At 37.5% G+C, this 11,946-nt stretch overlaps 1 protein-coding gene across 1 annotated transcript; it reads right to left on the bottom strand.

The window, feature by feature from the left end:
- Positions 1 to 10,514: 10,514 nt before the first annotated feature.
- On the bottom strand, positions 10,515 to 11,946 carry LOC102468468 (hemoglobin subunit epsilon-1). The gene is made up of 3 exons (XM_006151708.2): positions 11,820 to 11,946; positions 11,474 to 11,696; positions 10,515 to 10,651 (listed from the first exon to the last, which is right to left on the bottom strand). Exons 1-3 carry the CDS (start codon positions 11,909 to 11,911, stop codon positions 10,523 to 10,525), a joined length of 444 nt encoding a protein of 147 aa, XP_006151770.1. The 5' UTR covers positions 11,912 to 11,946; the 3' UTR covers positions 10,515 to 10,522.

Here is an 11,946-nt window from a genome sequence, read left to right as displayed (position 1 = left end):
CTCTGCCTTTTATGCCCAACCCCAGCCTATGCCCTCCCTGCTCCTGTGAGCAGATTGGCCATGATAAGGGTGTGGCTCTGCAGGGTGAGGTCTGAATGGTGACAGCCATACTTGTCCATGGCAGCTCTGACACTGCTTAGAAGTTCGATGTCAGGCTCTCAGCCCTCCTCTACCTTTTTCCCAGCCCTGCCCTAGCAGTACAAATTGCTACTGAAATCATCCTCCTTGTAAGTGTATTGATAGAATTTTAGGACTCACAATCTTGTAGAACTATTAGAGATTACTCTCTAATTTTTTTATTAGACAAATGGGGAATAGAGACCAAGTTCATGAAGGAATTTGTCTGCTGTGGTTCAAATAAGCATGTATGGATGGATCTTTTCCTGTGTCTCCAGAATATGCAAAATATTTACAAGGACAGAATGGATGAAACCTTTGTCATAGCTCTAAGTACGTTTTTCCTCTCTTGGTTTGGATTGAATCCTCCTGGTAAGAAATAAATGTTCATTACTTCATTCATTTGTTGTTGTTTTGCTTTTCTTAACATCTAACCAAATAAATGATGCATTAGAAATAGAATAAATATGAATCAAACATGGCTTGTGCAATACTCTATTGTAGTTTGGGGATTCAGAGATAGACACACAGAGACCTCTAAAATCTTGTAAAATATGCCAATAAATAAATATTTAATAACAACCTGAAATTGTGAGGAAAACTGGGGGAGGCGATAGTTTTGAATCAAGAATGTCCAGGGACATTTAACTGATAAGAACTGATCTGGGAAAGTGTTTGGAAGAACAGGGAAGTTTCTCTTTGGCTTAAAAGTAGTGACAGGATGGTGCAAAGACATCCTAGCCCTGGTCCAGATTGTTTTTCTTCCCAGGCCACTAAGAATAATGTCTTAGAATTATTTCCTTCATTCCAATTGTTCACCAATGTCTCTTTTTCTGTATGTTTTGTTTGTTTGTTTAACCCTTCTTTTACTAATAGTCACTCTTCTATCTCTATAGTGTTTCCAAATCCCTTTACTTCTTACCTTTTTTCTTCCCTCCAAATAATAAATTGTTAACTTCTCAAGCTGGGAAAAACTTAAGTGTGCAGTTTTACTTGTTGCTGTTAAAAGACGCAATGCAAAATAAATAAATAAACAAAACAGCAAGCCTCTCTGAGCTTAGTGTAGGATATCAGTTTTTTTACACCATTCACCATTTTTCTATTTTTTCTCATTTCTACCTCCTACACCTTGCCCCTTGCCTGAATTAATATTTCCTTTCAGTAATAAAAGGGCTGTACTTTCATTACTTGTCATGTTTCTGACTTAGAATCTCCTTCTGATTCAAGCACCCAATTTCTGGAATCTCCTTTATCACACTGCAACAACTATTTCACAGGGATCTCTTATCCTTTCAGTTGTAATACTCTGAAACTTCAATTATAAGAGTATTTTTAGGTTAGCTTGGAAAAAGCTATCTTTTATTTGTTGAAAGAAATATATAAAATCCTCTCTTTTCCATTGCTCCATCCTCTCAAATACGTCTTCATTATTACTAGATAAATAAAAGGTCTCACCCTTTTTACCTGTCCTGACCCCTCTTAGACACTTCTGAACAGAACTCATTCTGATTATTATTTGTTGGGTAGAAATGGTTTCTTTTCTGGCTGTCTGGAGTTTAGTAAAGAATTATATGTCCAGATCTGATTATGGGGGTGAAGAGGAAATAATTTTTATGTTATAATATTAAAGTTTATTGTCTTCTAAAACCTGGAAGTAATAAAGACTTCATCATTTATTTATTCCTGGGGAAAGATTTTATATGTTGAACTCTGTGAAAAGACATCTTTCAAATGTCTTAAATATTAAAAAATAAAATGAAAAATAGAATTGGTTTGGGGACAGCAGGTTGTGTGGTGTTTAGGTGCTGGACTCTCACATGACCACAGTTTGAGTCCCAGACCCAATGACTTGAAAATTACACCAGGAGAGTGTGTGTGTGAGGGCCCAAAATCCCAAGAGGAGAATGGAGGACAAAGGATTGCAGTGTGGTCATCCCACCTTGGGAGTGATTTCTTTCCCTCTTTCTGTCTCTTGTGTGAGTGTACACACCTCTAAACATACACACACACACACACACACACACACACACACATACACATTTAAAAGTAAGATAATAATATGAACAAATACAAATTCAATATTAAAAAATAATTTGTTTTACCTTTAAATTTGGGTCTTCATTTTATTCCATTTAAATCTGCCTTCCCCTTATCATTGTTTTCCACTCAGACTGTTTTCAAAATCTTTTTTCACACCCCTGATATCAGAGGTCAGGCACGCATATGTGGATGGAGGTATTCTGGGGAAGTTTGGATAGGACTGTTAGAGGAATCTCATGTCATAGAAAACCCACAGACCTTATTAAATAATCATGTAAAATATATTCATATTTTTCTGTAGGAAGTCATGTTGTTAAGGATACAATATCAAGGCTACTTTGATATCTTGATTGGCAAAAAGCACCTTCTTTTTCTTTTTTTTTTAAGTTTTTGCTAGTGGATACATGTGCTTACTGGAGAGACAGAGTAAGAGTTAGTGAGAGGGAAAGTGAAAAATCACCTCCCCAAGGGGGATAGCACACCACAATTCCTTATTCTCTAGTCTCCTCCTGAGATTTTAGGCATGTACACACAAGCACCCAGCATGATTTTCAAGCCAATGCATCTGAAACTCAAACCATGGTAGAACATGTGAGAGTCCAATGCCTTAACCACTATACGTGCTGGCTCCATGAGCACTTTCTTAAGACTTCTACCATTTCTTCTCTTCAGAAAAACAAAATTGACATACCAAAGAAATAATATATTAAGAGGAAGAGAGAAAGGAACTAGGTAAATCAAAATCACAATGAAGTAGGCAATTTAACAACAGAGATAGAAGAAAAACAAAACAGTATTAGAGGATACTATGGACAACTATATGCAAACAAACAAACAAAAAAGTTATTACCAGTTTATAATAGTTGAACTGAGGTGTATTTCATGCTGGCTAAATTCTCTTTGCAAGCCAAATGATGTATAGTGATCAATGTATAAAGTATTAATAATAATAAGACATTATTATTAATAATAAACTTTAAAAAAGAAAAAAAAAAAGAAATGGTTCCCTTAAGTTCTCATGTTTTGTTTTCTTCCTGAATGTCCTATGGGCCATTCGCTTATACTTTACCATCTTGCTTCAGGGCAGAGGTGCTGCTCTCATGGCTGCTATTTAGTAGGACTAGAATGTGAAACAGATTTTCCTTCTGTTATCCATAACCCTGCAGGGACAAGGCTGCAAGTTATAATAAGACTATGCACCTGAGGCATATAGGGCAAAAATAAGTTAAGAGAAAGAATAAATTATGATAAATGTGGTAATGTTCAGAGCCTTGGGCTCAAATATATGTCAGCATTCAAAGATCTGGAAGCTAGTGTACTTAGGCTCACTGCCTTCTTTACCATTTGAAATCACTTCTAGCCAATGAAGGAACCTCCCAGGTCTGCTCTGCTCTGCTGTGATTCTTGTTCCACTGACTCCTAAATACACACACACACACACACACACACACACACACACACACACACACAATCCAAATTCTTCAACAGAGAGGCAGAGAAATAAGTTTTTCTTTGACTGAAGTCTGTCAATCTTCCCTAATTCTTAATGTTGCATAGTAGGGTGGAGAATGAGTATAATTAAGAGGATAAATATTCACTTCCTTCAGAAGAATCATGACACTCATCATAGGAATATGGTTTTGTCATTTGTGTCAAAACTAACACTCAACTAAAACACTTTGGTATATGTCATAATGTTTGATTTTAAATTTCCCAAGTGGGACTTTCAGCATCTAATCTTATCTTTTCCTGGGTCAAGCACAGTCTAGCAACTTGCCACAGTCTTCTCTTCCACATGCACAATCTCTTAGTTAGCTCAACTTGGCATCTTCTCAGAATAAGTGAATAAGTAAATTAATAATTAAAAATGCTCCAGGGAGAGCAGAACTCAAAAACAAACCATGTACACACAGAGTATTAATAGTTTGGGAGTAGGATAGTTTAATTCATTAAGAAGGCAATAAAGTCAGCATTGAAATAACTTTGGTAACCATATATGTTTATACATAGAGAATATAGAATTGTATGTATAGGTAACATATATATATATATAATTACTACAGAGCAATTAATGTCTTAGTCTATAATTTGTACATTAATATTTCCATCATTAGGCTCAGCTTTGACTCAGGCTTAGCTTATGTTTACCTCATTACTTAGGCATGGTGTTGACTTACAGAGTTAAAGGGCCATCATCACCAAGATTACATTTGAGACTGCCTCTTTTTAGAAGCAAAATCTTATTGCATGTTTACTGTTTACAAACATGCAGGTCAATTTATAAGGCCAAATTTCCAAAGTACTGCTCTGAGGTTCAAGAGATAGATAATCTAGGAGAATGTTAAGTTAAATTCTCTTGACATAAAAAAGTTCCATTAAAAATGTGTATGAAATGAAGCCCTCAATATATTTTCTTTCTCCACCTCTCATTCTCTCTCACACACTGCCTATCTTTATTCAAACATACTAAACACAGTCTATAAATCAAGACTATAGGAAGAAAATAGAAATACTGTGGCAAATTATCAAATCAAGTTAAAATCAAACCATAAGAAATTATGTTTTTACAAAAGCTTTACTTTAACAAAGAATATGGATATAATGATAAACTGCCAAATTTCTTTCTATTCCTTGACCTCTTCCTCCTGATAAGAAGTCAGCAAGGCCTAGAATATAGTAATGGTGCTCAACTCACCCAGCTGATGCTCTCCTGAATCCTCTAGTACTGAAAATTTTAGGTCCAAGTGCTTGGCTAGATTCAGCTACTTCCAGAGGGGGAAGGAATAAAAGAGGGTACAATAAGTTAGTTTTTTGTTTGATATTTTGGAGTAAAGGATCATTGTTTTCCCCTTTCAAAATTATAAAGTCCACAATCTATCTTAACTTATTCAAAATTTCCTAAAGTCTCTTCTCCTAGTATCTAATTGAAATGAGGACTTTTCTATGCTTAGGATTATAAAAGAGAACTTCCTAGAATTGCCCTGACTAGGCCTATTTCTGGGATATGAGCCTATAGTTATTAAAGTTCCTGTTTGGATATGAAGAATTTCCAGTGCCTGCTCTGTACAATGAGCTAAGAAGAAAAAAATAAATGTAAAAGAGTCTCTAACTTCAGCTATTCAAAATACAGTAGTGAAAATAGTAAATTGCAATGCACTGTCATATATCCTGGGAGTATAGGTAGAGTTTTTATGAGAGCACTTTTATACAAAAGAAAGCAATAGATACTGTTTAGATAATCTTGAAACTCTAAAATTAATCCATATAAAAATAATATATGGATTGAAAAAAAAACATGCAAGTTAGAAGACTCTAAAAATGTTCCTGATATTATAAACACTAACAATTGTACTAAAAGGAAAAAAATTTGCTTAAAGGAAGGACTCTGAGACTGATGAGAGTGATTTACTTTTCTTTTTTTTTCTTTTCTTTCTTTTTTTTTTTTTTTTGTAGAAGTTTTTGCTATAGGGCACATGCGCTCGCCAGAAAGAGAGAGAGAGAGACAGAAAGTGAGAAATCAACCCCCAGTGGGCATGGCCATGCCACAATCCCTTCTCCTCCATTTTCCTCTCGGGATCTTGAGCATGCACACACACGCACCCAGCATGAATTTAAGCCACTGGGTACAGGACTCAAACCACAGTCAACTACATGAGAGTCCAGCAACATAGCCATTACGCTAACTGCTGGCCCAGTGCTTTACTTTTCTATGTGCTTCTGCATTGTAGTTTGTAGTATTGACACCAGAGAGACATTGTGCACTTACTTTATTAGTGAGATTGTCCTCTGGTCCCAGAGCTCTAAGAACAAGTAATCAATTATTCACTAATCATTTCATTTAGAAAATATTTGCTGACTGCCAATGGGAGAATGTAATAAGGTATAGTGAGTATGCAAAGGAATACAGAATAGGTAGAAATGTTTATGAAACTTAGAATAGGCATGTGTGGTGGAAAAGAAGGAATGTGAAGAAAATGGGGAAGGAAGGAATTTAGAAAGATCACCTTAGGCAGTACTGGAAAGGTCATTGAGGCTGGAATCAAGAAAGTTTACAAATGTCGTGAGCCTCAAACTGGTCCTAAAGTGGAGAGTAAGAGAAATAAGTGGGAATGAGCTTTGGAGATGTTTTGAGGCCAGCAAGGAAGTCAAGTTACTGCTTAGACTAGGGACACTTGATGACATGTAGCAATCATTTGTGCCTGTGGTTGAGAATATTATTTCATAGGCATTGTTGAAAGTGGATCAGAGCATTAGCTTTGGAGTTATTTCTAGGTTTGAGGTTTTACATGGAGTCTCTGTATTGCCAGAATCCTCTCTATACCAAATTTTCCTGACAATTTCTATGCTTGAAGGTAGATGTGTCATCCATTAGTGTCCCTTTCCTTTACTCATTTCTCTTGACATCTTTGTGTAAGACAAAGGTCTCTATATGTAGACTCTCAGGGACCTTCCCACATCCCTAGAGAAAAAAAATGAATAAATAAAATGAGTGAAATTAATCAAGAAGTTGACGTGAAATGTCTTTATTTGGCAGAAGTCAAAGACTGTCATTACTTCCCCAAGTAGAGAAGGCAGAATCTAGGTAAATAAGGTTTTCCAGTGGTCACCAAGAAACAGGCCAGTATCTCAATGGTACTTGTGAAACAGTACATTAGCCACACCAGCCACCACCTTCTGAAAGGAAGCCTATGCCTATAGGGTAAAATCCTGGCCAAAGCTGTAAGCCAATACAAGCATCAACATATGGCCCATGGCCCAGGAGCTGTGAGAAGTAGAGGGACACACACATGTGGTTAACAGTCAACACAAGTTTAGCTTCTAAGACACAGGACAACACCCACATCCTGGCCCAAAGAGATCTCTGGGTTATTGCCATCAATACAAATAAGAAAAGAAGGATATACTGAGGAATAAGTGTCTGTGTGTCTGTGTACACACACAAAGTGACTAATTAGTATGGCAATGGCCAGCTTTTTAGTAACTCTTGCTGCCCTACTGCAATATGAACTTCTATTCTTTTGTCACCAAATATTAGCATTCCTTTTCTTTCCATTCATTCTTGAATTCATAAAATTTTAATGATTCTTAATTTTCAAAATGATTTTTGCCTCTAGAACAAAATTTTGTGTCTTTTTTTTTTGAAAAGCATCTCAACTCTTATATGAAGAGACAGAATTTTTCCAAGTACAGATCAGAGCAGATATGCATAATCAGGTAGCAGTTAGGGGAAAAGAAATGGGAGAGTGAGCAGAGAGACAGGTGAAAGATAAAATATTAAGTCAAGGGAAAGTTTTTTTCTTACTTAATTGAAAGAAATGTCCATTAAAAGCATAAAGAAAGAATAGCATTTTTCTAATAGCTACTGAAATAGACTTCAAAAATATTTTGTTAACAAAAATATTTTAATGTTAAATTACCTATAATATAGCTGTTTAAAATTACAACATGACTAAAAAATGCAGAAGTGCAAAGCAGAATTGCTATATTCAGATTAATTCTGATGGGGATTTTGTGAAAATTGTAGTATGGAAATTTTCACAAGTTTTTTTTTTTTTAATATAATTAGATTCAAGTGTGAAGATGCAAAGGGCATTTCACTCTTTTCTCCTGAGATTCAAGAATGAAGATGCAAAGGGCATTTCACTCTTTTCTCAATTCAAAATAATAATATCATGACAGACATAAACACTTTCATCAACGTAGCTGGAAAGAAGAAAGAGAAGGAGGGAGAGGGAAAAGGGAGGAAAGGAAAAAAATGGAACGAAATAAAATGAAAAAAAAAAACTAAAATGAAGAAAAGAGAAGAAGAGAAAGGAAAAATGAGAGAGGAAAGAAAATGAAGGGATAAGAGTAGCAGTTCAAATCTGGGTGTCCATCTATAATAGATCAACAAAAACTCTCAAACTTTAGGTGAGAATTTAAATGGTATAACTGCTTTGGAAAACATTTATTAGTATATACTAAAGCTGATTATGTATATGCAAAATCTCTAGTGGAGATTTGTAAACCTGAGATTAGCATTGTCTCTAATTCATTCAGATTTTTTTTCAATTGTTTTTCTCTTTTTTTTTTTTTTTTTTTAGAGGATTTTTTGCTATAGGGGGGGGGCGCTTGGCAGAGAGAGAGACAGAGAGACAGAAAGCAAGGAATCACCCTCCATGGGGGGTTGGCCACGTTGCAATCCCTTCTCCTCCATTCTCCTCTTGGGATCTTGGGCACACACGCACACGCACCTGGTGTGAGTTTAAGCCGCCAAGTCTGGGACACGAACCGCAGTCGACTACGTGGGAGTCCAACAACATAGCCATTATGCTAACTGCTGGTCCCCAATTGCTTTTCCGCCCTCTCCATCTGCCTTAGTTAGCTCAAGCTGCCATAATAAAATGCCTGACTGAATGGCTTAAGCAATAGAAATTTATTTATCATATTTCTAAGAAGGAATCTAGGGAGACCAAGATCAAGATGCTAATCTATTAGGTTCCATATAAGGGTTCTCCTCCTGGCTTGCAGAAATCTAGTAACTTGCTATGTCTTCATTAGAAAGAATTCCTTGTGAAAATTTCCTATGAAACAAATCCCACATTGGGTAGATCTACTTCCATAAGGTCGTCTAAACCTAATTACTTTCCAAAAGTCCCACCTTCAAATAAGGTCATGTTGAAGTATGTAGCACCAGTATGTTAGTTTCCGGGAAAGACAAACATTTGACTCATAATACCACCACATCACATTCTTGCTCATAAATATTCATTAGCTTCCAGTAATATAAGAACTTCTCAGTGAATCTGCACTCCCAGTAACAGTAATCTATGTAAATTTTCTGGTTTTTTTTTTTTATTTTTTATTTTTTTGCTATAGGGCATGTGTGGTTATTGAGAGAAATCACAGCCCCACCCAGGGTCAAAGTGACCACACCTAATCTCTTCTCCTCCACCCTCCTCTCAAGATTCTGAGCATGCATGCACACAAGCCCAGCATTTTTTTTTTTTTTTGAGAGGTTTTTGCTATAGGGCACGTGTGCTTGCCAGAAAGACAGAGACAGACAGATAGCAAGAAATCACCCCCCAGGGGGATGGCCATACCACACAATCCCTTCTCCCCCATTCTCCTCTTGGGATCTTGGGCATGCACGCACACGTGCCCGACATGAGTTTAAGCCACTGGGTCAGGGACTCAAACTGCGTTCAACTACATGGGAGTCCAGCAACATAACCATTATACCAGCATGTTTTTCAAGCTGCAGGGTCCAGGACTCAAGCTGCTCAGCAGCCACATGGTTTCCAGTCACCATCTGGCTGTCCCCTCACTTTCTTTTGATACCACAATGCTGGGCTATTGTGTGAATATGGCATGCTGTTGTTGGTTTCTGACCATTGCTGGTTCATTTGTCTTACTTAAATCTCCAACTCCTCTGAAAACTTAAAACTCTTTTTCTGGTAATGCTGTAGTCAATCTGTACACTTGACCATTGTTTCTCCTTAGGGCATGAGATCAGTTTAATCTCCTAGGCATGACTTAACACTTAAAATAGATGGGACCAGCAGGTGGCATAGTGGCTAAGGCACTGGACACTCCCACATGGCCAGCCATGGTTTGAGTCCCGGACCTGGTGGCTTGCTTTCCCACTTTCTCTCTCTCTCTGTTTCTCTCTGGTTAAATTAAAATAAATGAATAAATAAATAAAATTAAATAAATAATTTTTTAAAAAATAGAAATTTCCTCAATAAAGCAAGGACCAAATTCTTGAATTTAACTGGGGGGGGCGGGGAACTATCTTTCAATCTGACTTAAAATACCTCCAAATCCTATCTAGCCTCACAAGAGGTGTGAAAAACCAGACATTCTTAGAAATTGTTGCATAAAATAGTGTGGGATTACAATCCCTGCCTGGTTTGTAATCTTCTAAAGTCTGAACAGTTTGTCTCCATTGGCTTCCTCCTTGCTACTCTGCCTCCGTCCAGTCCCAGAGGCTTCCCTCAGATAAGCCCTCTTTCCTCTAAACCATCTGGTTGTGAGGAGTCCTTGTCCCATAGAACCTTCCTTCCCAGTAAGACTCCCTACAGCTTTTGCTTTCACTGACAGAACCTTCATACACATGCTATTTTTATTGTCTTGTTCTTTTATTCTTTCGACAAAATCCATATTTTATCAAAATAAGTGGGGAACAGACACACACACACACACACACACACACCCCTCAACAGAAATTCCCTAGGATTTGAAAGCACGTGGAAAAAGAACCGAAGACAATTACATATGATTCCTTAGCAGAATGGTTTTATTATTTTTGTTGTTACAGAAATATTTTGTTTTTACTTGAAAAACAAAGCTTCTCCCTGCAAATTCTACATTGTGGGTAAGAGGATCAATGGTATTTATGGGCCAGGGCAGTGGCCACTCCAGACACCATCTTCTGCCAGGCAGCCTGCACCTGGGGAGTGAATTCCTTGCCAAAATGGTTTGCAAGAACAACCAGTAGCACATTTCCCAGGAGCTGTGGAGATGGAAAGAGACAAGAGATATGTGCACTGAATGAGAAGACAGCTCCAAACTAGCCTCTAGATACATGGATATCCAACTCCCACTCAGAACTATGTCAACTACCCTCAAAACCTGGGGTTTAGCTCAGTCAGTGCACACGGTTTGATCTACTTTCAAGACTAATCACTGGCCATGACTTAAATCTATCTTCTTATCACCACCAACCTCACATTTCATAGGCTAAAAGCAAAGCCAAATGAAACCTCACATTTATCTTTTCAAACTAAAAATATTGTCTCTCTCCTCCGAGTTGCATTGTTCCTCCTAAAACTATAAGATCTAAGTTTGAAATGAAGCGCTAACAGAATTTTATCAAAGGCTCAGCCAATGCAGAAATAAGTTTAGTGATGTGTATCTGGCCATCCAGCTAGGTTCCTTCCTCTTATTGAGCCAACATATATGTTCATCGACACATAACCATTCCATGACCATTCTTTCTCTGCATCTAGCAGAGTGAAAAAAATAAATTAAAGGCCAAAAGAAAACAGAAAAATACTTTTCTATAGGATTTTAACAAAAGTCATTTTCCTCAATGCTATAAAAATCTGTTCTGTAAGCCAATAGAGTATATGCAAGTTTCTCTAGGCCTCTAGAAGAATTAGTGAGGCCTTAACAAATTACAAACATAGCCACAGCTAACGTTGTCCTCTGTAATTTCTTTACTTCCAGTCTCAGTAGATCCAAATACCTTAAGCCCTGCAGGTGGCCGTGGTTATGGTCATTTTCTCAACTCTAAGGCAAAAAGCAAGATGACTAGAGCATCTCCTGTACTCACCCTAAAGTTTTCAGGATCCACATGCAGCCTGTCACAGTGCAGCTCACTTAAGTGGGCAAAGGAACTTTTGAGATCATCCAGGTTCTTTACAGCTTCTCCAAAAGAAGTCAGCACCTTTTTGCCATGGGCTTTGACCTTGGGGTTGCCCATGATAGCAGAGGCAGAGGACAGGTTGCCGAAGGTGTCAAAGAACCTCTGAGTCCATGGGTAGACAACCAGAAGCCTATGAAATGAGACAATAGCAATTAAAAAGTTAGAGGCTATCACAAAGTCTAAGAGGTAGCCTGGATTCCTGACATGCATGGATACTTTCTTTCCCTCCCTTGATCTGAACCTCAGAACTTACCTTCCCAGGGCTTCTCCTCCAGCCTCATCCACATGCACCTTGCCCCACAGGCCTGTGATAGTAGCCTTCTCCTCTGCTGTAAAATGAACCATGGTGTCTGGTCCAGGAGCTTATTCTCAAATGCTGA

Source organism: Tupaia chinensis, unplaced genomic scaffold (genome assembly GCF_000334495.1).
Source record: "Tupaia chinensis unplaced genomic scaffold, TupChi_1.0 Scaffold000325_1, whole genome shotgun sequence".
Lineage (NCBI taxonomy): Eukaryota > Metazoa > Chordata > Mammalia > Scandentia > Tupaiidae > Tupaia > Tupaia belangeri.
Note: the sequence above shows the minus strand (reverse complement) of the source record. Positions and strands in the feature narration are given on the sequence as shown.